Source organism: Epinephelus lanceolatus, chromosome 11, assembly GCF_041903045.1.
Source record: "Epinephelus lanceolatus isolate andai-2023 chromosome 11, ASM4190304v1, whole genome shotgun sequence".
Classification (NCBI taxonomy): Eukaryota; Metazoa; Chordata; class Actinopteri; order Perciformes; family Serranidae; genus Epinephelus; species Epinephelus lanceolatus.
In genome coordinates, this window is record NC_135744.1 from 37,737,677 (window position 1) to 37,765,318 (window position 27,642).

At 40.2% G+C, this 27,642-nt stretch overlaps 2 protein-coding genes across 2 annotated transcripts; both read right to left on the minus strand.

The window, feature by feature from the left end:
• Positions 1–1,131: 1,131 nt before the first annotated feature.
• Positions 1,132–7,617, minus strand: c11h5orf15 (chromosome 11 C5orf15 homolog). The gene is made up of 3 exons (XM_033610804.2): positions 7,459–7,617; positions 3,923–4,755; positions 1,132–2,987 (listed from the first exon to the last, which is right to left on the minus strand). Exons 1-3 carry the CDS (start codon positions 7,583–7,585, stop codon positions 2,853–2,855), a joined length of 1,095 nt encoding a protein of 364 aa, XP_033466695.1. The 5' UTR covers positions 7,586–7,617; the 3' UTR covers positions 1,132–2,852.
• Positions 7,618–11,738: 4,121 nt separating this feature from the next.
• On the minus strand, positions 11,739–24,686 carry vdac1 (voltage-dependent anion channel 1). Its single transcript, XM_033649639.2, has 9 exons — positions 24,562–24,686; positions 22,250–22,319; positions 18,830–18,879; positions 17,642–17,794; positions 17,372–17,424; positions 16,840–17,067; positions 15,957–16,107; positions 15,498–15,555; positions 11,739–12,832 (listed from the first exon to the last, which is right to left on the minus strand). Exons 2-9 carry the CDS (start codon positions 22,314–22,316, stop codon positions 12,741–12,743), a joined length of 852 nt encoding a protein of 283 aa, XP_033505530.1. The 5' UTR covers positions 22,317–22,319; positions 24,562–24,686; the 3' UTR covers positions 11,739–12,740.
• Between the last annotated feature and the right edge of the window lie 2,956 nt (positions 24,687–27,642).

Sequence of the window (27,642 nt, forward strand, 5' to 3'; positions counted from 1 at the left end):
GTCATCCTCTGCTGTTTACCAACTTTAAAAGAAAGGCATGCCACAATAAACTTTTCATACTCTTAGCTGTCCTGAAAATCCCATCTCAGTGGTGTCACGTGACATTAAAGATTCACACAGAGGCTCAGTGTTTCTCCCTTTGGTGTTACTGAGAGATTCTGGGTAATCATGGCGCATATGGTTCCCTCCGCACATCATTACAAAAAGTATAAAAGTGTTTGAGGTTTTCTCAGCTCAAATTCCCCTTTATTATGCTGATGTGTTATTTGCGTCACACTGCGAGGAAAGGTAGTGGAAACCCAATTGCAGAATTACATTTTAATTTGCTGAGGCTACATTCTAATGCTTTCCTTCCTTGTCTCTTCCACAGCATGTGGTACCACTCTGCTATCAGTCAATTTATTAAAGGACATGGCAGAAAATGTGACAACTGAAACACACACAGGTTTGTCTGAGCAGATATTTGTGTGTGCATACTGCCTCCCTGTGGTGGTTTTGTTTTTAGCAGTCTGGAGACTGCTGCAGGCCTTTGTCACAGAAGACATATAGACATGTCACAGATGGGAAAGCAAAGGTGTGAATAATTAAATTTATGATGGATGCAATCCTTTAGCTGCTTTGATTTCAAGGTCCTGGTGTTGTGCATGCTGGCTCACTATCACTCTCACTGGGACACTTGTATACAGGTGCCATGGTTAGTGTTATTAGCAACACCTGTGCTTTTTCTATGAGAAGTCAAAATGTCTGCTGTGAAAAAGAGCTCAAAGTCAGCTCAGTTATATACAAGTACTTGTCCTGCTGCAGCAGCTGCTTTTTATCTCATTTAAGATTAAACATTGCATCTATTGCAGACAATAAGTTCTTTATGACAGTCTTTCAACTTTTAGCAGCTTTAACTACAATTTTTATCTTGGTCTGCAACTGTCAGGATGAAAGGATACGACCTCTGAGCCTATTACGATCAAACTTAAGATGGGCATTTATTTCAAAAAGAGCTAGATAACAGAAGGCTCTGTGATGTAAATACTCCCTGTCCGTTCTGTCAGAAGACAAGTATCTTAGATTAATCACGTGAGCAGATCAAACATGAACGCATCTCTGACATGAACGAAGGAGACGGGGAGCGCTCTGTACACAATTTGTGCTTTATTGACAAAAAAAGAGATTGTACAGTTTCTACTGTTGATTGCAAGAGCAGTGTTGATCCATTACCTTTACGCAGGACACCTTCTAGTCTCGTGTTCTAGCTATCATGACTAAACACACAGTGCAAATCGCATTATCAGTCTAACTGCTGTGCACCCTTTGATATATGGACAAGACAGCTGAAAACAACTGGCAGAAGGCGACGAGAGATTGGTAGTAAGTACGTGGATTCATGTGGTAGTTATGGCATTTCAATTGAAGGCATGAGACGGCGACAGACAGAATAACAACGCTGAGCTGTGATGGATAAATTGTGAAACGCTGTCATGACTTACAAAAACAATTACGTGGTTTTGTTTTTTGTGGTTTTTCATTTCCTCATGTGAGCGTGCAAAATATCTAATGAACAGCGATCCAAGTCCAACAAACTGTACTCGGACAGGAAGTAACTAAAAAGTAAAAGTGCTGTGCGAGCATGAGGGAACACAGCCGTTGCATTTTGCCATGATGATGAAGATGATAAATGATTGATAGAGACTTCACCGAAGTCATAAAAACAAAGAGGGCCAGCCCCAGGATTTCTGCATAGCAAAATCTGGGCAGTAGAAGTAGAAGAGGTACCGTAGACAAGGAAAATACAAACTGATGAACGAGGAAAAAAAGTCTTCTCCCATACATTATATTAGTACATTCTAACCTGAATATCTGTCTTCATTTAAATGGCTTAAGCACATGGACAGACCCCTCACCTGAGGAGCAGTCACCCTCCTCGACTAAATGTGCAGTTTAATTTCACATGTGACAGGGATTTTACATCCCTTACATAATGTAAAAATCAAAATGAAAAGGCTATTACGCATTTTTTGCAAAGGCGTGACAAGAAACAATTGAAAATAAATTTGAAGCACATTTCAAATTTTAGTGAAAGTGTGATTTCTTTCTTTGTTAAATAAAAAACAAATAATTAATTTTAGCTAAAACACAAAGGATTATTTTCACTTGTATGTTTAAATCGATGTCTCTTTTTTTTTTTTGCAGCGTACAGTATTTTACTCTGTTTCAAAATGAGCGGTGGACAGTTTTTGGAATGACTGCGTATACATGAATCAGCGTCTCCTAGCTTGCTGCTTTGTTTGCATACTTAAACCTGTAAAATACAAAACTATGCCTGACACAAGTGCTTTGTGTTTCAACTCATATCTTGGCTAACTGCTGAGAGAGAAATCTACTTGATTATTATCCATTAATGCTCGGGTAAATTATCAACTGTTATAATTATGCCTTATATTATGACCTAGGTTCTTTCTATTTTTAAAGAGACATATTAAGACAGTATGCAAGTGGGAAACAGGTGCAGAGGGATGATAAGGCTGAAACACTCCCGAGGAAGACAAATATAAGACCCCTAATAAAGCAAAATATTAAATCCAAAGAAGTCAATAACTGAGAGAAAAATAACAATAAAATAATATAACAAATGACAGATAAACAGTAAAAATCTCTATTCAGACAACACAAAAGTCCTGAACAAACAAAATTCTGTCCCAAAGACATAACACTCCCTGCGCTCCAGTTGGCCTGCAAAGCAAGAGAAAGCATCAATCAGGTTCCATGACAAAGCACAGCATCTCAACAATGCGACCGGCCAGGCAGGAAAGCCAACTGGCTCTGTGCAGGTCTGGACATATTATTCTTCTGAACGGGGATCAAAAAATGTAGTCTCGGGTCATCTTGAGAGAAGGCATGGCCTCGTTGACGTTCTGGTCCAGGCGGTGATACTCCACAGTGTTGCGGGAGCACAGACTGTCCTTCCAGCGCCGGCTCTGAGCCAAGAGGAAGATCTGGAAGGAAAAAAGGAAGCAAAATGCGGATAGAAATCAAATTAATCTGATAGATGTACAAGTGCTGATCAAGTAAAATTATTTCTTGGTTCACAGGCGAGCAGAAAAGATGAAAGACTACATAATTGGAATCCTACTTCAGCTGTAAAAACCCAAATTAACATGGGGCTAGCATAATATATAATAAAACCTTCCTCTACTGTTATGACATTTTGAGAAAGAAATCGTTCATCTAGAAGTGTAGAGGAGCAATTTCTTTCTCAAAAGACTTTTTGCTGTTGTGCCACATATAATCACATATTTTATGATAATACATAACATTGGAAACCTGTTAAAAATGCAGAGCTGAGGTTGTTAAGCTGAGGATATTCACTGTTTTGTCAGATCTGGTTGTTTTAGTTAAAGTGTAAAGCACTGCTTTTCATTTGTGAGAGTATGCAGTTGATGAAGTCACTCTCAATGGCTACATAATTAAGTATAAATCTATAGTTTATACTTAATAAAGTGGAATTACAATAAATGGAAAATGGGAACATGAGTCAAATATTTCAGGTACTCATTTTTGTTTGCTTTAAAGTGTAATTCAAGACAAAAAAGTTTTACCCCAAAGTACAGCAGTGTTTTATAGCACTGTGATGGTAAATTTTTTACCTTTTAACCTAATGATTCTTTTTTTAATCAATCAATATGTCATAAAAGTTAACCAGAGTACAGTGCAATGTCCCAAGCTCAATCTCAGGCTCTGGATATCAAAATGCTCAATTTTTCTAAACAATAATACAAAACAGTTAAAACCTTGAAAACCTCAGATTTGAGAAGCTGTTATCAAAAATGTTGGCGATTAATTTTCCATCAATTAAAAGACTCATAGTTTCAACAACAGTTTTTTGTACCTTACAATAAACAATTTTAACTGTCATCGTGCCAACACTCACCTTCCTCTTGTTGTGATAGGTGATATAAACGATCGCCACCAGGAAAGCCAGGATAACCAGATGAAAGAAGAAGTGGGAGTCCTCATCCTCTGTGTTGTAGCTGTCTGGTCCTTTGTAAAGGGGCACCTCCATCCTGTCCGGCTGCAGCCTGTTCACACTCTGGTCTTTGACATCATCGGTGTTATCGTACATGCCGTCGTCGCTGTCCCCGTATGCATCATCTTCGTCGTCGTCGTCATCATTGCTTTCGTCATCTTCATCTGTGTAACCATCCAGATCATTGTGAGTTACGGGTCCTTTGTCAACGACCTGCAGCAGTTCTGGGTCAGTGACCTCCACTCCGGACGGGTTTAGAGGAATGGAGGGCTTGGAGTCAGGTGAATCAAGCTCTTCTGTGACAGGTTTGACTGGTTCAGGGGCTTTGACAGAGGTGGTGGGAACTTCTGGTCTAGCAGCTAGAGTGGTTTCAGGAGCAGCAGGTCCATCTGTTGACTCAACTTTGCCAGGGGTTTCTCCAGCTTCCTCTGTTGTTGTGGCCTCTTTGCTGTCAGGCTCTGCTTGCTGTGTATGATCAGAGCTATCAATGATGGCTGGGTCCGTTAGCTCTTTTTGGTTCGTTTGGGGTTCAATGGCTGTTGTGTGGTTGTCTTGAGGAGCCTCTGCTGCTGTTGTTGTGGAGACAGTGCCAGCAGGTGCTGCAGGGTTCTTGGGATCCGTTAAAACTGCTGTGCTCTGCTGAGATGGCAAAGGCTCTTCTTTTTTGCTTACAGCGGTCAAATTAAGATTCTGAAATTCTGAGATTCTGTTTCCCTCCTGCGTCTCTTGCTTTGGCACTGTCGGGTAAGAGGGAATAATAATGCAAGACAATATATTAGGTTACAAAAATAAGGTTAACAAAATACTTAAATATCAACTTAAAATGTGTGCACAGTAAACAATATGTATTTTGAATCAAGGAGGGGTTCTTTATTGAACACTTTCAAAGTCTGAAGTCTGGGTCTTCACTTTCAACTTAAGTGACATACTAAGAACTCAAATCATGTTCTTTCAGTGGCTTGTAGTCTTGCTACAAATATGAATAATACAACCACACCGATCACACCAGCAGCTTTGAAAATGACTCTGTCCTCCTACTCTGAGACTGCCATCTAAAAGTGGCAAGACAGTTAACCCCCCAGCTACACCGATAAAGTGGATATTTGTACTAAACAGCAGCTTGTTTGTGTGTGGTTGAGTGAAAACAAACCTGCCCTAATCCCATGGCCACTACTGACAATGAGAGATTGAATTTTGAGGCAACTTTTCTCCTTTAAAACACAATGTGATGTGTTGCTGCAAATTATACTAAGTCATAAAGCCTTCATCAGCCCGCTATCATTTGTTCTACTTCACTACATTAAACATATTCCCTCACTCGCAAACTGTCAGGGTTGGTTAAATATACAACAATGTTAGCAAGGCTTTCCAATTTCTTTACCTGTTTAAGTTGATAAAAAATACTCGCTACAGCTATAGAAGTTTCAGACTGTGTCTTTAAATAAGAGCTGAACTCTGTCTCATGCATCTGGCCAGCCTTCCTGAATCAATGACACCATTTAACCAACAAGTGTCAACATTATTTCATCCTGTGGGACTACGAGGCGTTGCTTAGGAAGAGATGGGAGGAGAACACTAGGGACTTGAAGCACAGGGTAAGACGTCCCCAAGAGAAGAAAGGGACTATTCATACACATGGGCCATGGCCAGCATAAATATTCACTGAACAGAAGATCTTTGTGGCAGCAACGGTTATATGCTTTACTGCATGAAACGGCATGTAGGAGTCAAGCTTTAAGACTGAGCAACTGTGTCACACTTCACAAATGTTTTATCATTTTATATGTCTATAATATTTCCTTAAATTATGGGAGATCATCCTCTTTTTACTCTTTTGGCTGTTGGATCAGTTTTATTTCAATAAACCCCATGATGCATGGACAAGGCCAAAAATTAATGTAGCCACTGGCTTAATGCCGGTAAGGTTAGGCTGAGCAGCTTGTCAACCAGCTGTGCAGCTACACAGATGTCATTTACTGTTTGTCTTTAAGATCATTTTAAGCCCATTGGTACATGATCAAGTTTAAGTAATCCTTCCTTTGCATAAATATTTGCTTGGTTCCCTTCCCTGATAAAACCTAACGAGACACCTACAATATCAGGACAGCACATTAATATTATGTCACTGCCTGATTGCATGAACCAATACCAAAAATTGGAGTTTATGTAACTTAAAGTCAAGTTAAGTCAATAAACATTGTAATCAGATACTGGTGTGATTCCTGGCGACAAGGGGATAGTGTAGGGAATGGCTCCATTAGTAATGTCACATCACAAGACTTCGTGACCAATCTTATACCAATGCATGACCTGGATATTACAGAGATAAAGTGGATGTATTTAGAATATGTCATGCAAATACTTTCTGGAGAAAAAGCCAATTCATGGAAATGTTAAGCTCCTAAAATCTGTCTTTATGCATTCTTGTTGAATCAGTGCATCTTTATCACGGTCATACTTGCAGATATAAGCTATGTGAATGAGTATGGTGTTAAAGAAACAGGCTAGAGACTAGATTTTCCCCAGCAAACACAATGCTGCCACCTGACACACAGTAACATGACATGCGATCTTCATTTAAATAGATCAGAGAACACAGGCAGAGGAATCAATACCACTGACTCACCTTATCTCAACAGATTTTAGTCATTAGACTACAGGCAGTCAAAGTCCACTTATGCAACACACAGCCTGCCATTAAAAACAACTCTACAGCCTTTACTGTGGTCCCAAACATCAAAGGGTTTTTCTTTAATAAGCTGTGGCGCTACGGGACTGACAGGGGTTAATTAACAGCTCAGATATATGACAAGGACATCTGGGCCAAGTCACTTTATCTGACCACCACAAATACCTGCTGCCAAGGTGTCCCCGCGGGGCTGTGCAAAGTGGACTATTTACCTCCACTGCCGTTTCCCCTCGGGTTGTCATACACCAGACAATTTAAGTAGACGTTGAGACTTTCTCAGAGAAATATGACTTCCTGTTTGTTTATTTCGATATGCTTTTATGACCTTAGCGTGTCTGTATGCTTTAAGGAGTTGCTTAAAACAGTATTAAGGCCAAGTCTGGGAACTTTGAATACATTTTACACATTACAGTGATGACCATATCGCCCATATCACGACGGACAAATAGCAGTTAACGGAGCGGTGCAAAGCCTTAACATTACAAAACTCTTTATATTCAAGAAATTACTTTGTTATACTGAACTGTAACACTATGAGAAGATAGAAAATACTATTTGTAGACTTTTTAAATACATACATAAAGCCTGTCATCGTCCCTGACACCGTGTTAGCTAGCATGACGTACTTGCCAACTAGCTACAGTTACGTTAGCTAACTGACAGCGGCTAACGTTAGCTTAACTAGCTGTGCTGTTGGTTGGTTTTAAAAACACAGAAATCATCTCAGGTAGTTCAAACAAGTGTCACACACCTTGCGTCGTGGTAACGTTAGTATCTGTGACTGACAGGCAGCCACTGGTTGACAGCTGGAGGAAAATAAGCAGAGAAAGAGCACAAATATTTCCCCTGCTTCGCCCCATCTTTCTGCGAGTCGCCATGTTGATGCGTGAGTAACTGGAGGGGCGTGGTCAGCAGTGTGTGTGTGTGTGTGTGTGTGTGTGTGTGTGTGTGTGTGTGTGTGGAAGCAGTCATGACAAGTGTGTGCATGTCATCTTTAGTCACCCTCAAAATACTGAAGTACTTATCTGAGGCAAGAAACTTGGAGCCTAAACAGTGACAACAAAATATATTTTTAGTTATTGCTTTCTTTTTTTGGTCTCACCTTATAAAATCCAGTATATGGAAAAGAAAAGCTCTTCCATTTGTCACAAATGGGCTGTAATGAAGGTGACTATAAAACTACAAAAATCACCATAAAGCATGCTTTAACAAATTAATGTACCATTTGCTTGCCAAGAAGTCACCCACAGACAGTTATCCTACATGTGATCTCACATATGTTTGGGGTCAGACAGACTTTTGGAGCAATGCCTTGTCAACAAATAAATAAATAAATCTGACTTTTGAAACATGTCATCAGTTCAGAATCATGTTCTGAACTGATGACATTTGTTGGTTTGAAAGGCCTGGTACATGGCATTCATGTATTATTTTGTCAAAAAGGCAAGTATTTTTAATAATATTAAAGTGGACTCCAGTTCATAAAGAGAAATCAAGCAGGAAAGAGAAGAAAGCAAACTAACAAATAGAAACATGTCACACATATGTCCTCATACATCACTCTGCAGAGTCACATGAAGAGCAAGTGTGATGATTTTGGTTCCTGTGGTATGTTTTTGTGTTTGCTCTCTCTCCCTCCCCTCTTTTCTGTTCTGCAGCGCATGTGTGTGTCAGGGGGTGTGGCTGGCTTCTCCTGCAGCAGCAGATGAGGCACACCTGTCTTCACTCACCTCATCTTCCTGTCTACAAAAGCCTGGTCTTCACTCCACTATGCTGCCAGATAATTCCGTCATGTTCGGTAGAGCTCTGTGTTCTTACATTTTGTATCTTGTGATCAACTTGTTGCATAGCTGTATTTTTGCTGCCTGTTCTTCTAGTGTTGCTAGAGTTCTTTTGAACTTACCTGTGGTTTTTTCCTGTTGTGCTCAGGTCAACCTTTGTGCCTCACCGTGTGCCTGAGTTTTTTCAATCCATCCTTCGGTGAATATTCTACGAGTCAGCCAGCTCCCTGCCTCCACTGCCTGCTCTTTTTGTTTTATCTAGTTATTAATAAACCTTTTTTTGTTACTTACCTGCATCAGTATCTGCTTTGGGGTCCAAACAAAACCGGAAATTAACAGCAAGTTCATAATTATGTAGGCTTATCTTCCATTTTGCTATGAGTCCATAACCAGTCCCAAGAAGACATTCCTTTCTCCTGATCGTCATTTATTCTATTGAGCATACATTCATAAGATGCTACTTCCACCATTGCATTAACCCATTCTTTTAATTCTGGGGCCTTTTGTTATTTTCTGACAGTTGTTAGACCCACAATAATAACAGAGAATGCACATTTGCACACGTTTGGTATTTGCGACCAATCCTCCAGTGAACACAGTTTTGGTCTTAAAGAGATTTCTGAACCAATCCAGCAACTTAAAACTTCTAATACTCTAATGCAGACTGGTCATTCCCATATACAGTGCAGCGAAGTTCCTATTTCAGCTTTACATTTCCAACAGCTATTGTTATTTAACAGCTTCATTCTGTAGAGTCGTAACCGTGTGAGCTTCCCCCTTGCTTCTTTCACATGTTTACCACATCCTGACACAGTCGTAGACCATCTGTCACCATCAGTTTCTTCCCCGGGGTCCCTTTGCCACAGCACTTTCACTTTCACATTAAGAGACATATCACACGGGAGGGAGTTAGTTACTTTATAAATTGTGAAGCCTTGTTGTTTTCCAGTGGTAATTTGAATTAGTTTATAATTATGTTATCAGCTATATTGTAGGACTTTGACATAATACAACTTCTTATCTCTATGTACTTCCAAAAATATCCTTTTACTACCAACCAGATTACTGTATGAAAGAAATAAGCCATCCTCACATAAATCACCAATGGTACATAACCCACGGTAATGCCACTGCTTCTAATACAGTGTTTGCCACTTTGCCTTCTATCCTAGGTGAACACATTCGGCCACCAAAAAAAAGTTCCCCTTCTAAAACTAACTCTAATATTTCATCGTCATCCAACCAAGAGAAATCAACATAAATAGAGGTCATTTTAAACCAAAACATGAACTTCACTCTCAACTACACTTTTGTTACTAAACAAACACTGTCTGTCTTCCTCTGGAGTGGCATTGAACCTACGGGTTTCGAAGGATGATGGTATTGTGAGTGTAACTGTGCACATAGGTTAAACTTTTACTGCGTCATTATTTTTTTTTGGCCACTTGTGGGTGCTGACAAGCTGTAAAAAAACAACAGCACACATCATTAAAATTTGATTCTGCTGAATTTGTTAGTGATCAGTTGCTTATTTACCAAGGATCCAACATTACCATAGTTTTAAGTCCACAATACAATATTTATCACAATATTAGAAAACAAAGAAAAATTATGACTTGAAAAGTGTTTTTATTACAGGAGTCTCCAGGGGCTGTGTTCACAAACATTCTGTGAACCCTGTCAGAGAGCTCCTAATTTAGCCGGAACATTTTTAGTAAGGAGTACTAGCTTAGGAGTAATTTGAAAAGTTCTCAGAGCAACTCTGAGCAAAGAAGGGACAGAAACTTTTACCTTAGTGAGGAGGTGTGGTTGACCCCGTATGACACACTCTTTTAACAGATGTGATTGGTTGTCACAGACACACCCTTTTGTGAGCCTGCAAGGTGTGGACACCCACTGGAAATGAAATGAACTGCTGACTGTGAAAGTGTTGTCATTGTTAGTGTGATCACTCTGCTGATGGAATGTTGAGACAGACTTAAGTCACCACTGCTGCACTGTTGCATTTTTTCCAGTTCTCCAAATATCTATTTTTGTGATCATTTTATTTCCAGCGTTATAGCGTTGGGTGGGAAATGTGTGCGCATCCCTAATGAAATCGACCACAAATATTATCTCTGCATGACCTCATCTGTACCATTTCATTTACTCTGTGTCATCCATTGTTTGGAGAATATTTCTCCAACCTCTTTGTGTTTCCACCATTTTGTCCTCTGCTTAAGAAACTCTTAAGCCTCTTAAAAGTCCTCCTCCCTGCTCCTAACATTTTTTCACCTTCGGAGCTCTTTCAAGATCTAAGATGCTTTGTGAATAACTTTAACTTGACAAGGACCTAGTCTTAGCTTTAAGGTGGAAATTCTAAGAAAAGAATTTCGTCACTAGGAGCACTAGGAAGCTTTGTGAATACAGCCCCTGGACTTCACCCGGAACATGACTGAGGACAAGCCATCCATAGAGTAGACCTGCACCTAATACAGATAGGTGGTGGGTATTCAGGGTTCTCAATCAAATATTAATTTTAAGAGCAATTCAGTCATATTCTACATCTTAGAACCTTATGTCAGAACACACTTTAGACAAGGAATTATTCAAAACCAGTTGTCATGGTCTCAGTTTTTTACTCCTGATCATGTCAAGAAATGATGAAATAATTCCCTAATCATGGAACCCAATGAAGCCAAATATGCCAAGACTGAAAATCAATCATTGGATTATCTTGAGGATTTTTGGGAAAGGTCAATCATCCAGTTTGAAAACTACACAGCTTCTTAAACACGTCAAGTGTTTACGTCACATCCAATGGACAGATTGTTTAATTTATTGAGCAAAAATGTCAAGATTTGCGTTGCTTTATTACGTTATTGTAAATCTTTGTGCTTTTAGACTGTTTCGAATTAAAATGTGTTACCTTGGGCTCTGGGGTGGCCTTCATTATTTATTTGATATTGTATACAAAAAAAGATATGCAGACATGATGAAATAATTAAAAACAAAACTAATAATCCAGATGAGTTGGTGACAGAAGATAATTGGTAATTGCTTCTGTGGAGTGCATTAAAAATTAACCTCATGATTCTAGTATGTCAAAATAAAAAACAGTTAGGATGTAAGCTGCTTCACTTTTTAACAGATCTTCAGCTGTCACAAATGACCAGCTTCACCGAAATTGTAAATAAACAAGGTTGAAATTATAATCACAAGATGCAGGTCATTATGTGACAAAAGGCAGAAGAACAAACACAATCACAGACTGGTTCAAGATGTTCTTTATTTAATCAGGGAATGACAATACTGTCAAGTACACTAAGCATGATTCCCATAACCAGTTGTGGAAGACTACCATAACCTGTCCAATGTAATTATCATTTTCATCCTCCCTCACAGAAGTACTGTAACTCATATCCAGAGAAGTGTAACTGTACGCACGTTAAGTTTCCCTTCCTTTGCTCGACCAGGAAGAATCGACAGGTTTTTGCCTTCGTAAGACTTCACAGGTGGAATAAACTATGCAAGACTGTCAATAAAATAATATTATTTTTACTATATTTAACAAAAGACATGTTTCACACCAAATGCACGGACACAAAAAACAAGTGAGACGAAAACACAGAATGTCCACACTGGGGTATAGTGTCTCTTGGAGCTAATGACAGCTGCTTACATCAGGGACAACTAACCCTCCCATTGTATAATATATCAAGACAAACATTTAAGCTCTCCAGTGCAGAAGTGTGAAAATTACACAGTTATTTCACCACTACAACTTTAGAGCGAGGAGTGCTTAATGGCGCTGTGAAACAGCACCATCTGGTGGTGTAACTACAACTGTATGCTAACTGCCCTTTCCCTTTGATCTGCATTGGAAAGCAGAGAGACACAAATTAAAGCATCATATACCAATGTTGTGAAATGACAAAGAGTGAGGCCAACATAACTGTACTCAACGCTACCTTTCCTTTGCAAGCTACACAGTTCAAGATAAAACTTTCTTGTTGAATGGTCATTTTGTTCTGAACTCAGCTCTTTATTTTCAAAATATAATGTTCCCTTAAAGTGGTCCTTTAAAAGTGGCAGATCGTTGCGAGAACGATTTGACCTTTATGCTGTCTTGTCTGCAGCTGTAGCATGTCTAGGAATCGTAGAGTTTTTGTGAGGGCTAGCTAATCAATAAAGGATTTGGATTTTTTTTTGTTTTTTTTAGGTGGGAATACATGTGTGCTGGGAGGATTAACAGGGCGTCTGCCTCGTCCTCCTACGCCTGGAACTCCAGGCCGAGACCAAGCTTGTGGCCACCAGCGTTGATGTTCTTGCCATCAAGGAGAGCAGAGAGCGTCAGCTTGATGCCTGCAGAAACAAACACATCAGGATAAGCCATGCAGAGACAATTTAAACAAGAGTGTACATTTAGAATGTACCGCTACTTCATACTGTAAACAGTCTGAAACTGGTTATACAGGTTGCTTATTGAACTCTTCCATTCTTGATGTGCCAAAGATCCTACTTCTACACTTCATCATGTCAGTTTCCTGCCAGCATTCAACCTAACGAGCCATCTGTCTGTAATGTTGCTACTATTGTTTACACTTAAGAGATTATAGCTGTTATCTATGAATAACACTTCACAAACATCATGCAAAACTCTTCTAATAACTGTCCTGTTTACATCTGGGCATCAGTGTAGAATAATATGAGCTGCATCATGCTTTCTCAAGTACTTTGATGTCTGTATATATGTCTTTAAAAAAAAAAAAAACTGTCAATGAATTCTGCGATGGAGCCATGATAGGATCATGGTGTACTCTGTGCATGTTATAAAACTAAAATTGGAATAATCCACATACAAGCCCAAAATTAAATTAATTGTTACACAGCTTCAAAATGTTTGAACGTACCTCATTATTGATTTGCTTATTGTTATGTTTACTCGCCATGCTGGTAATTTTACTGCTTAATCTATTTGATATTAATGGTGGACGCAGACTCAGCTGTCAGCAATTACTGTGATTGCTGGCCTCCTTGTAAAAAGTGGTTTGATTTGGCAGAATGATCAAAACAACGAATGAAATGGAGAAAAAAAGAACGAGAAAGCCGAACTGGACAGAAGAGCAGTGCCTGCTGTTGGCACAGCTTGTGGAGGAGAACAAATGAGTTTTAAGAGGGAAATTCGGTCCCGGGATCACGGCACAAGGGAAGAGGCAGACTTGGGAGCGCATTGCCCGACAAATCAATGCGTCATTCCCTCTCCTTTTACACACAAGCAATGAGTGTGAGAAGCGCTGGTACGTGCTGCAATCCAAAGCGGGCGTTATTGTGTTACTACGCTGGGTGGGAAAAGTAAGCTCATCCCTGATGAGGTCAACCACAAACATTCTCCCTGCACGATCAAGCCGGTAGCGTCTTATTAAATCACTGTTGTTCAATATACAGAGAATATCTCTCCTTCCTCTCTGTCTTTCCGCCATCTTCTCTGTTTAAGACACTCTTAGGCTTCTTAAAAGTCCTCCTCCCTCCTCTTAACAGTTTGTCACCTTAGGAGCTCTCTTAAGGCCTAAGATGCTTTGTGAATAACTTAGAAAAATCTTAGAATTTGAGGAATTCTAAGATTTTTCTTAGAATGACGTCACTAAGAGCTACTTTTAGTCTTAGGATTCTTTGTGAATACGGGCCCTGGTGTTTTGGCCGAAGTGCTCTGAACTCCTAGAGCTGAAAAAACTTCAACTTGGAGCGGAAAAACGCCCCATGTCATCCCTTTTTTTGTCATCTTTTCCCCCATTGTCCAATCAGATGATCTGAAACGATGGAGGAGAAACTGGTGGAAGCAGCTGCTGGATAACCAGAGCTATACGGCCCAACGACAGACAGCAGGTTGTCAAACTGTACCTGTCATCCTAAAATATGTCTGGAAATGGCCATCATCGAGATGAAGCTCCTGGACTGGCTGGTGGTACTCCCCATGATCCACCCTCTTTTTTTTAGGGTCTCATGTTTTCACACAGATCTCTGTTTCCTTGTGCCCAACAAACTATTTGCAGACAGCCTCTCACCCTCAGCGTTTAGGGAACTACATACCAACTACTGTCAAATAACGAAAATAAATAAATAAATGGTAGCTTGATTACACGGGAGGGTTAGAATAAGGAGGTGAGTCCGTGGTTGCCTGGCAACAATAAGAAGGCACAGCAAGTGGGGTTTTTTTTTTCCACAAGTGCCATTCAATTTAAAAAAAGGGAGTGCGGCGTGCCTCACGTTTTGCAACCTGCAAAACGCTTTCTGTGTGATTGGAGCCTAATATTCTACTATGATGCCAAACATGACAATATTCTGAATTTGATATAGGTCATGTACCCAGCATATTCCATTTGGATATTCCCATTTAGGCTCTTTTCCAAAAGAAGCATGTTCCGATTAAGATGTGGGATATGCTGACATTATTGGCGTGTTAATGGTATTCTTTGGACATCTATACAGAATATGTGTCTTAACTAGGGTCTTTACCACAACTTGCGACACGCTGTCTCTTGCTTGTTTGGGTCAGCTCCATCTGTTGTCGTGGATACGCTGTGCACAAACCAACTAGCAAACAATCTTAAAGGCTGATGTAAAGATGCATGCCCAAAAGAAAAGCCCATGTCTGGTCAGAGGGAAAATCACACCAACCTTTAAACATTATGAAAGAGAGGGTATCAGCAGGTTTTTGAATATGTGCAAATATCACAATGTCGACCTTTTTGAGAACATGCTTAAAGGAATGAAAGGAGGAGGCTGTGTTTGCACGGTCAAACAAGACTGCCACCAGTGGAAAAAATCCCATTTTGACACTAAGAATAAAAACAGCACAAGCAACTCCAGCCGTTTCACTTTTCCATATTTTGACGTAATAAACGATGTTAGGACATGATAATCAAAGCAACATATGGAGTGTTTTGTGCATGTAAACGTAGTCAGCATTGTCTTGTCTTTTGGCCCTTTCAAGCACTTGGCACATAAGTTATGTACAGACTGCACTCACCTGGCTTCAGAGTCTGAGTGTAGCCCAGGCCCACGAGGCTAGAGTTGTTCACCTTGGCCTGTGTGAGAACCACAGATGAAAGTCATACAAAGATCAACACATATTACTAACAGGTAAATGTATCATGCAAATGCTGGGTAACTTATTGTCTGCTGCAAACAGAAGATAACAAAATTAAAAAACTTAAAATTAACAACCAGCTAGGGAAGAAAAATATAGCAAATAAACCTCCTCTCTAAATTCAAGCAGCTCGTTTCACAGGCCTCTGCACTGCATGAGGTCATTTTAGAGGCAACTTTTAGAATCTGACACACCACTATGAACTCCCTGTGAAGAGGGAGTAGGTTAAAACAGGACTTCCTAATAGGAACCAATGAAGTTAAACTGTAATGACACATAATGTGACAATGCCACGACTACAACTACTACATCTACTTCAGGTTAAACACTACTACTCACAGAGAAGGATGCATCAGGATCAATCTGATATTTGGCAGCGATGCCAAAGCGGGTGTTGCTGTTTCCGGCAGTCCAGGCCAGGTTGACCGCTGTCTCTAGCTGGTCGTTCACCTTCTGGTAGATGGAACCGCCAAACTCAGTGCCATCATTTCTGAGGAAAAATAGCAGATTACAACATATGTAAGTTTCCCTTACAGGTGATATTTTCCCTGTCCCACTGTCACTGATGTAAAGCCGACATTACACTTTGTCTGACCTCACATAACCACTTCAGCTGTAGACTGAAACAGACAAGCTTGGCCAAAGGGCACAGTGGGAAACAAGACTAACACTATGCCCTATCCCTCTCTCACGCTGTCCAACACTACCTCACTTTGCCTTTTCACTGAGGCCCTGTATGCCTGCCAAACACTCACCCCGCCTCACTTGCAATATAGTAAATCCCATCACCTGGGTGTAAAAATAACTGACAGGCACCTGGGTGCCCGGCACACAGCCAAATGGGCAACAAGTTAGTCAGTCAAACAAGGACAAGAAAACTGTCTCTGTCTAGTCAAGGTCAGTCGTCTGGACTCAGTTGTTTCACTCATAGCTGGAGGGTGTGTCTGGGTGCTCATGCAGATGCATTTCAATGCTGCTTTAAAAGTACTTTTTCTCTCACCAGCTCAGCCTTAGGTCCAAGCATCAGGGCAGTATACATTCCCTCTCCTTGCTACTTTAATTTCAACTGCTCCAAATTCACAGCACAGTGGTCACTGCAATGCACAATGTAGCTCTAATGCTACAATGAGCAGAATCCACATTGGAAATGCATTGTGTGTGCTACAATGGAAGGATGCATGCTGGCATACTGATGACCATCTGCTGCAACATGTAGTCTTACACATTCGTATGGAGCTGGAACTCGTCCGTCTTGAATCCGACCGCAAAGTTGCTCTGGGTGATCCTGTTCCTGCCAGCCTCGAAGGTCATCTGGTAGCCGGCCAGCCAGCCCTCGTAGCCCACCACTGCTGCTCCGTGGATGGCTGTGCCGTTGATGTCGTAGTTAACGTCACAGCCGAGGTTGATGTGGTCGCACTTGTAGCCTGTCTTGATCTTTCCGCCCTTCTTGCTGGTGGGGGACAGAGAGCAGGTTGTTAATGTCAGGGGCCGACGTTTCCCAGAGCTATAAACAGCACTTTTAACAATGAAATGTCCCTCATGTGTGACATGCAGACATCAACCTGTTCACATGGGTGAAGAAAGATACATGTCCCAGAAAGGTAAAATGAGGCCAATGCAGAGTCACCTGATAAAAACTTTATCAGATAAACTGCTTTAACCACTGTAGCTCCAAAAGCACAGGAAAAATACTTTATTTTATTCCCTTAAACTTTTGATTTCTCCCTGAAATTGACTCAAATATCTGCTCTTACCCAGTGTTTGGCGAGAAGGAGGAATCAAACGTCAGCTTAAGCCCCTTAGCCAACTGTGAAAAAGGTAAGCAAAACACAAAAAATAAAGATCAGTTTAATTAAACTCATCAACTTTAGCATTAATTGTTCACCAGATCAAAGTACAGTCCAATTTACATTAAGACCCATGTGATCAAGACTTAAGTGATCTCAGTGAATACAACAGCAACCTAAATCACACTGTTCTATACACATTTCAGATGGTACTGGCCCCTACACTCCATCACCAACCTGGTCTTCAAGGGTGATCTCGGTCCCCAGGGTGTTGTCGGTGTTCCACTTCTCTGTGAAGGTCAGTCCGTGCTCCGCCCACTTGTACTTGGTCTCCAGGGATCCAGCGACCTTGCTGGTCTCAGTGTTGGCAGAGCCTGTGCTGGTGAACTCCTGCAGATGACAGTATTTGCTGTTAGAGTCATACTGACTGGTTTAATACGCAGATGCAGTACTGTTCTTTTCTGGGTTTTTCAAATGGAAAAGCACAAAGCAGTGATGTAGATTACAGCTCCAATCACTGATAATGATAACTGAAAGGGTTATACATTATTTATACGTAATATACATTTTCACTGCTATACCTTGCCACTAAGCTGCATTTTCAGATGGGCAAGTGGAGCCATTATATCGCTCTCTTCAAAGCCACCAGACTCCATTGACCAAAACAGTAATTTTAGCAAGCAGAGCAGGAGAGCTGCTGGTCTACCGCTGCTTCGATCGGTGAGTTTGTTTGTGTTACTGTGCGAGTATTGGATCCAAGCTAATGAGGGACCACAGCAGTACACCGCTTAGCATCTGTGGCGGTTAGGGGGACAGAGGAATACAACCAATTTGATAGATCGATAAAACACAATTCTCAAACTAGGCTTGTCTCCGTGTGAAAATGTTTTTGGAAGGGCTTAGGAAAATAGCATTTTAATGCAAAAACATACATACTTCTTGGACCAAAAATGAAATGTTAGGAGTTAAATGCATTACGAGTGCTTCTGGAAAGTTACAGAATGATATTTAAAAAGAAATGATAATAATAATGGGTCTGCCCCTTAATGTCTTGCACCAAAATATATTTTCACTGGGTGTTCACAAAGGATTTTAGTCACTGATGTGGTCCCATAAACCTTCAACCAACAGTGTCTGCATTAACATTGTGAATCTCCAAGATAAATAAATCAATTTGACTTTAACCTTAAGTGAACTAAGACACACAGTAGTTTTAATTGCTTTGACACAACATCTTCACAAACTCCATTTAAAAAAGTATATATATATCTGTCAGGCAGCAGATGCCAAGGTGTCCTGGCACCGTTTAGGCGATCAGATAACCAGCCACTCAATTCTCAGCCTGGAGCCTCTTAGGCCATGATAGAACGGCTGCAGTCTGAAGTGGCAGCTCTGATAATCTGATAATGACTGGCGACGACTTACCAGTCCATTCTCAGACTTTGTTTTCAAGTCCAGCTTGATGACCCCAAAGCCTGAAACACACAATATTGAATAACAGATCAAAATGATGTCGGGATGACAATACAGATCCAATAATAACCACTCTGAAGCATTTCATTATTGAAGTGGAACGTGGCTTCTAGTCCCTTAAAACAAGTACTACTTTCATGCCAATATTATTAGTCCTAACATGCAGAATTCTGTCCTATACTACATCTATTAATACACATTGAAATAATCATTTGAGATATTTCATAACACATTAAATCAAGTCATTGATTAGTGTCTGTGAAATGCCCATTCATCAGCCCCAGGAGTGCATTTAACATTATTTATATGCCATTGACTAACAGTGTGTATTGATTTGCTGTAGATTCTGTGAGAACACTAGTGCTGTCAGTGATGAATAATAGCTAGGGGGCAGGTTTAAACAGATCCTGGCTCGAGCCCGGAGCCCCATTCCTGGTCTTATCCGGCATTACAGCCATCAATTGATTCACCCAGCCACACTTCACATGACCCAGAGATCTCCACGGTTGTGTACTTTCTGGCCTGGTGCGATTACTCACTCACCCTAGCTTTCCCCTTCACTAAACCGTCTACTAATTCTGTCCTCATCTAAAGCTGCAGGTCCCACCCTGTGAAATAGTCACCAGCTTCACATCTGCTCAACTACTTTTTCTTTTGAGGCTTTTCTGTGAAGGTGAGGCCTGCGGAGAAACCCACAGTAATGAATTACAATCACTTCCATACTTGCAGTGAATCAGCCTCCGTGGTACGTATGAATCAGTCTGCAGCAACGACTGGGAATTCCTTCAGTATTAAGTGCACATCATTCAGTAACCGTTGGAGCGCAGCTGTGTGTATATACAAAACACACCCCACATCCACTGTAACTGGAGGCTTTGCACTTCTCCTCAACGTATGTTCAGCTATAAACATCACAGCAACTGATGTGAATCATTTCCTTTCATTGGTGTTGCGATAAACATTATAAAAGGAACTGTTATTAGCACAATGCCTGAGAGGAAGTGTTGCATCGAATCTTGCAAGAAATGTCCGCGATTACTTAACAGCACAATGCAGGAAAATGGTATTGTTCTTAAAGTGTACAGAGTGAAACCACGTAATATTCCTTCCAACGGCAGAGGGTAGGCTGTAGATAAAAAATAAAGGCATAAAGAGAATGATGTGGAAATAAAACTAGAAACAAAATCTACCACTGCTTCCCTTTTCAACAAAGCAACGGAGAACATTTTCAAAAGAAGAAGATGTGATTTTAAAAGACTCTTGATTTCGAGAAATATAGCACTAACAAGGTAAAACTCTAACTACAAGTCATGCCCATCTCCATCATGGTGGAAAAAAATAATGCTGTAAGTGTGCAGGCATTACTTTATTCCCTTCATGCATGCTGTTTTTTGATATCCTTGCACCTACATGATGTGCACATAATTATTCTCCCTCATCTCCATCATGGTGCCAGAAATATTTTTCCTAGTTTCTGCAATCTGACAATGACACAATGATGTTTAAAATAATACACATTATTGCCTGTAATGATCTTCTACTAAAAAGGTGCACTCCACATATTTCACACGTCACAGGCAGCACTAAACAGCCAGTGAAAACATTTGTATAAAGTCCTCTGTAGTTCTGGAGGAGCTTTATTTTAACTGCTGTTTTACCATTAAATAATAGCGTGTGTGTACATACTACACGTTGCTGTTTCTGAGTGGTACACAGTGGCTGAGAGTCAACTGACCTTGTTACATAGATACATCTACACATTTATACTGAACGTTTCCATGACTTTTCAAAGACCCATAATAATAATAATGACTATTTTTTTGCCCTACTTGTCCAGTGTTTTTCAAACATAGAAGTTTCAAGCTCGATTTAAACATAATTTCAGGTAGCTGGCATTTATGGAGGGAGACATGGAACACAGGGAGAAAATGGAGATACGTGACGGTACACAAAATGTTACACATCAACACACAATAAAGCAACTTACCTCGACAGCTTCAAAAAATAAATTTGAGGTTATGTTACTTCAAGGTTGGAAATTAGCACCAGCAACCTGCCAAATGCAGGTAAAACATGCAAGTGGCTGCTGATTTTGCTTCACTCACCAGCCACAAAAGTATTGATTATGTATTGAGTGGCTGGTAGATTTTGGAATCCACCAGCCACTGTGGTACGTGGACAAAAAAAGGTCAAATGTCAAACCCTGTGTTAAGTTCATGGCAGGTTATCCAGGCAAGATTACTGTCTAAATTTCTTTACACACAGCAAGATTCAATAACTTTCCCTCAACTTTCAATGATTTTTATTTATTCCATGACTTTTCCCAGCCTGGAAAATGTGATTGCGAAATTCCATGACTTTTCCAGGTTTTTCAAGACCATGGAAACCCTGTAAAGTATTTATTCATTCATTTTCCATATCCTGTTGGGGGTCACGGGCCAGCTGACACTGAGCGAGAGGCAGGGTACACCCTTGACAAGTTGCCAGACCATCACAGGGCTGACATATAGAGACAGGGAACCATTCACGCTCACATTCACACCTATGGACAATTTAGAGTCACCAATTAACCTGCATGTCTTTGGACTGTGGGAGGAAGCTGGAGTACTTGGAGAAAACCCACGCTGACATGGGGAGAACATGCAAACACCACACAGAAGGGCTCCCCCACCATCTGATTTATAGCCGTTATCAAACAATAATAAGACTAATTGTCATGTTTAATCTGTATTTTGTAGTGATGTTACGCTCGAGCCAGTTTGCTCGACACAGTGTCGATCTTTTGAAGCGGAAGTGTTCCGAGGCAGTGTTTCGATCCCTGCTTCGGCACGCCCACAATCACGTGACTACCGGGAGCGAGACCTCGTTACAGGCAGTCTTGAGGCTTTTCCAGGTCTTCCACTTAGATGCAGTTCTGACACACAGCCAGCAGATGTCACTCTTCTGACTGTATGAAATGCTTCGAAGCAGTGTGTCATTCTTGAAGCAGGTGTGTCAAAGTGGTTCAATGCTTCATGAAGCTTCGATTTCACCATCACTAGTATTTTGCCCATAACTTCTAACACAACCCAACTAAACTCCTGTTTCCAGGATAATTTAAATGCTCGCTCGGGGTTCAGCTCATAAACTTTCTCTTTACGCGCCACCGTTTTCTCACGAGTGCCTGACTGGTGCAGCACATGTGCAACTCTCAAAAGAGATGAGAAGTGAGATGGTTTACTCCTTAGCTACCACCGTCAAGATAAAAATCATCATTATCAAAACTCTACACATCATGGCAACATTTAATATGTGTCAAATCATTTCCTTCTGTATCATGCCGTTATAAATGCAGGTGGAATAAGTGAGTATAGTTGGCTGCTTGGTGCTCACCATATCCCTTTGTGAAAACATCCCTGGCAGACTTTCCAAGGTCGACGTAGGTGGGAGGTACTGCCATTATCTGCAAAGAGAAAGACCATGATCACAGCAGTGACTAAAAACAAGGCAGAAAACAAAGGAATACAGCAGTCTCTCTGAGACATGACATCCCTGCTGTCCTCCCTCTGCGTTCCAGCTTCAGGACAGCCAGAGCCACACAGCAGAGGGAGAGACATGGGAACCAGAAGTGGAGGACACAGCTGACAGATCAGATGTGAAGTGCTGCTGAAAGAGGAAGGCGGGAGCGAGTGGAGGTCACTGGTGGATGGGAGTGGTACAAATCTGATGAAGTTATTGGCTTACATGAGCGACTCACACAGTCACAGCAATTCTAACACTTGCACGAACATTCATTCAAACTTGCATTCCTGTCAGTGTAGCGGCCAGCTCACATGCAGGGGTCACAAATACATAAAAATTAGAAGCTTTGCCAAAACATAGCCGATGCATCCACTGATTCCTTCGTAACCACTCTGTTCCCCACTATTTTAAAATTTAGAGAAAGCAGAGATAATTTTTGACACTTTAATCATGAGTCAAAGTTGATGTCTCAAAGTGGAAGAAGCCAAGTTCAGGAAAAACAATAAGGGCCACAGACTGGAGCACAAAGCAGACTGTTTGCCAACCCTCTTGTTGGCTGCGCCCGTGTGCAAGTACAGCTATGTGTGAACCTCTTTGTCCATTTTCCTGAACAGCCTGTTGTGCAAGACATGTGTCTATTTCATCATCATGTATCATGGATAGCTGGAGGTTCCATTTTTCAATAGCGCAACATTTATCAAGGTACAGTTGTTACACAGGCCTGTTGATAACACACACGGGCATATTGATAGTAGATAGAACAGGAATTTGAACAGTTTGCCAGAAGAATAGAAAGGAAAGGGCACAGAATTTCTCAATTAACTTTACTTATATCCCAAGAATTGCGACTACTCTCCAGTATTGCGATATCTGTCTGACGTAACATTTCTTTTCAAAGTAAAATACATTTGCACTACATGAAGTTTCTATCAAAATTTCAAGAATGAGCTCTGCTGTGTTGCACCCCAAAGAGTCACGCTGCCAATCACCAGAATAACATCTGCCAGCTCTTTCCTCTAAATCTGTTCAGTCCAGTTTACGGGCAGCCTCACCTTTCCTCAACTGCTCCACCCTTTCCTCCATATGTGACACATTTACTGCATCCCTAAGCACGTTTGGGCCCCAGAGGACCAGTGCAACATCAGCTCTGACACAACAAATGCCCGTCTATGATCCCCTGACACGCTCTAAGACCCATGTCCAGCTGTAATCCACTTGAATCATCCAGGACCCCCCTCCTCCTCTGAGCCCAGTCACCATGTGTGTCCTGTGGTCATAAAAAAGCACTTGGACAGGAAGTGAACTAACGTCCGGCATCTGCAATGCCTATAAACACATAGACAAATGGCAGTAAGACATTCACACTGTGCCAACACACTGGGTAGTTTTATGGCTCTCACACACACATGGCTGCAGGCAGATAGGTCAGAGGCCAGAGAGGACATAGGACAACACTGTATATATGATAGCCTACAAAGCCTTAACTGTCCTGGGGTAAATCTCATTGGCTTAACATTAAAGATAGTCATATCTTTATGTAACAGTTACACACCATCCAACTTCAGACCATAGCATGAGGACCACTCATTCAATGATACACTTGACCTAGCATCTACGTTAAGGCTCTATCACTGCCCTTCAGCACCACCTTCATTGTAGTATAATTCAGACACAGTTGTACGACAGACAATAAACAGATTTCAAAGTCCAGTCTCCCTCTAGAGTGAATGAATAAAGCAGTGTCCACCTGACACACACACAGAGGTTATGAAGGCAGCATCTCCCTGCCCTCGCCTGCTAACAGATTAGCATAAACTAGCTATCAAGGTGGACAGCGGACAAGTGTCTCCAGTGACTAACAGGCGGACAGACGGACAGGAAGTGTAGAAGAAGAAGCTAACAGCTAACTAGCTAGCTAAGCTTCTTTATGGCTAGCTGCCTGAATAACTGCTGACCACTGGCTCCGCACTGTTACATGACCGCACCGCAAGACATTAGCAGTCAAGCTAACAGCTTGTGGGAAGCAGCGGGCCTAGCATCCCTGCTGCACGCCGAGCTGCACCCGACTGCAGTTAAAAATCAGACGTTGTGAGCGACAGCAACGGTCACGAGAGCAGTGACAGAGCCGTACAGGAAAGGAAATGTCCGCTGTGTTGCGTTTCAATATTGGATACATTACGTACCTCTGTGTGTTCCTGTCCTGGCCGAGAAGGGGCTTGTCAACTGCACAAAGGGAGGAGAGAAGAGGGAGGTGGTGCGGCGTCACGTACGTTACAAGTCACGCAAGCAGCAGGAGCCTCTTGTCATCGACAAAGATACAACAGTCAGTCAAACAGCAAGATAGTTCACTCCCACTACAGCCTGAGTGGCATCGGCGGGGAGAAAGCACAAGGTCATCCCACTGTTCCCACAAAGTACTTATATTTTACTCGCGTATTTACACTTTCTTATACTTTATACTTCATTTAATTTCAAAGGAAAATAGTTCCCTTTTTACACACTAAATTTAACAGCTGTAGTTATGGATAACAGAAGCTGCCAATATAAAAAATAATGGAATAAATTAATTAATTGACATTAAATTTACCAAAAATAACATAAAAAAATATATAGGCATTTATTGGTTATTTTTTTTATTATTACTTTATTTGTCAGGGACAGTGCATATTAATAAATATTTCTGTAAATACGCCAGAGTTAGCCCTAAAGCTAGTTTTCATCTGTTGTCCCTGGTCAGATGTGAATTGGCATAAAAATTATAATAAAATGTGACATTAATTTGCATTTGTTTTGTTTTGATTATTAATGTATTTAATTTTTAATAATTCCCATATTCATGTACTTTCCTATTTTAGTTTCCCTTTTATTTGCTTGATATTATTAATTTTTTAATTTATTAATTTTTGAACTTATTTATTTTGTATTCATTTTAAGTGTATTTTTAAATGTATTTCTTAATTTTTATTTACTTATTATTTCCCTTTGCATTTTCCCACCCTATTTACCTCCCCAAACTTATTTATTTTTTGTATTTTATTTACACATTTCTTTATATATTTCTCCTGCATTATTGACATTGTCATTTATTTTTGGTACATATTGATTATTTATCAAGTTATTATTTATTTATTTATTTATTTTTGGCAGCATCTGTCCACTATAACAGCTACTAGTTACTTTGAATAATAGCCAACTAGGCTTTTTCTCATGCAATATATATATCAGTTTATTAATAGCAATTTATTTTTTTATTGTTTAATTATTTATTTTCAATGTGGGTGTATACTCATTCTTTAAAGAGCTAGCCTAAGTAAAATCACCTAAACCTTGATCAGCTGCAACTTTAGAAATGCTGTTAATATTTTAATGCACAACAATAATAATTCATCAATATAATAAATTAAATGGGTCATTCTGCATCACCAGAAAGTCTACTTTAGGTTACATTTGATACATTTTGTTTGTAAACTAACCCTTTCACCTAAAATCTAGAATGCAAGACATTTATTAGCACCAGGCTGTTTTTACATGGTGGTTATAGTACTTTACTTAAGGATCTGAGAACTTCCTAATTTTACATTAAACCAGAAAAGTAGCTTATTGTTAAAAAGAGGAAAGGAAAAATCTTTTAATGAATTAGGCAAGTCCTGATGTTTTCAAAATGTATGATCTGTAAACAGAAGCAAAGCAAAAAATATTTTTTCAAAATATGCAGGCTACATGTGTAGCAACAGATAGCTACACAAATGCTTTCTTAGTTAAGCATTAATAATGACAAAAAAAATAATTTCACGTCTTCATCCTCTGCCACAGGTTATCACAGCCCAAAACGGAACTAGAAAACAGTGATTAATCTCGCTTTACATTGTTCTCTCTGGTATCGACGGTTCACCTTGACGCATGCGCAGTTTGCTCCGGGCTGCACGCAACTCCTCCCGCAGCATCCCAAACGAAAGAAACGTCCCGTTAACAGCTGACAGGAGATCAGCTTTCTGCACCTCCGCATCAAACCAAACCACAGTGTGCAGTTAATACAAACTGTCCCGGGACAGAGGAGAGATCTGAGCAGCTGTAATGTTACATCACATCTGTACAGGACAGGAGGACAGGGTGAGCTCACAGTTGACCTCTGCTGTAGTCTGATGAAAGTCATTCACAACCTGCTGCTACAGAGCTTTTTCAAATATATTTACACACTTCATTTGTACTATACAGTCACTATTACAGGCAGCCATTTAACATCACTGTTTCACTGTAATATATATGTTGCCTGCAAAAGCTTGGTGTTTGATTTACTTAGTATAAAAAACTGTTACCTGATTTCAGTGCTGGGAGAAGTTGATCTACATTTACTGAAGCTCTGTTCTTAAATACAGTTTTTTCAATTTTTCCTTTCTACATTTCAGAGGCAAATAATGTTTTTCCTCCTCTACATTTACTTAATAGCTATCGCCTTGTCTCCGGATACTTTCCAGGTTAATAAATTACAAAAAAAATTGATTTAACATTTATAAAATATGATGCTATTGTAGAGTATACAGTAGAGGTTTCCCCTTCACAGGCAAAAAACAAGAAATGAAAATGCTGCTGATATTTCAATGCACCAGCAATAATAATCCATTAATATAATAACTGAGAGTGATGTCTCTGCTGCACAATGAGTACTTTTAATCTGATAATCCTCATGTACTTATTATGATTTTGAATGCTTTTATCTTATTAGAATAGTTGAATACTTCTTCCACCATGTTTCATATATAATATTTACAGCTGCTTAACTGCAAGATAAATAATTCTCTTGACATAATAATGCATAGAATTTATATTAAACATTTTTCTTTAACAATCTGAGTATATTTTGACATATACCTGACATCATTACAGAAACATCAGACTCAAAATGCAGGTGCATCGTATATTTACAGCTCTGACTTGCTTCACCCTCCTGAACGCAGAGCTGGGTTCATGAAGTGTTTTTGCAGTTTTGTCTAATTTTGTGTGCAGGATTTTGCAGAAACGCAGCAGTGTGGTTGAGTCAAGGGAACGCTGCCAAAACCTAAAGGCGCTTCCTTTGCAACTGGCAGCAAGAAGCTGACACTACACACCTCTTACTGCACCTCTCTCACTCACAAATCATTTCATTTTGAATTTCTTTCTTTGCTCATTTCTTGATGTACACTCACTTCTTATATTTATTCTTGCTCTACACTAATAAGGACTGTAGATATCTATCATCATATGCCAAAATCAAAATGACTGAATTG

Excerpts from the sequence above, each read along its gene's own strand:
- c11h5orf15 (XM_033610804.2), bottom strand. The coding sequence starts at position 7,585 with ATGGCGACTCGCAGAAAGATGGGGCGAAGCAGGGGAAATATTTGTGCT. Across the intron at positions 4,756-7,458 it reads TAACGTTACCACGACGCAAG|TGCCAAAGCAAGAGACGCAG; the intron begins GTGTGTGACACT and ends CTTACCCGACAG. Across the intron at positions 2,988-3,922 it reads CCTATCACAACAAGAGGAAG|ATCTTCCTCTTGGCTCAGAG; the intron begins GTGAGTGTTGGC and ends TTTTCCTTCCAG.
- vdac1 (XM_033649639.2), bottom strand. The coding sequence starts at position 22,316 with ATGGCAGTACCTCCCACCTACGTCGACCTTGGAAAGTCTGCCAGGGAT. Across the intron at positions 17,795-18,829 it reads CAAAGTCTGAGAATGGACTG|GAGTTCACCAGCACAGGCTC; the intron begins GTAAGTCGTCGC and ends TGTCATCTGCAG. Across the intron at positions 17,068-17,371 it reads TCCTTCTCGCCAAACACTGG|CAAGAAGGGCGGAAAGATCA; the intron begins GTAAGAGCAGAT and ends GTCCCCCACCAG.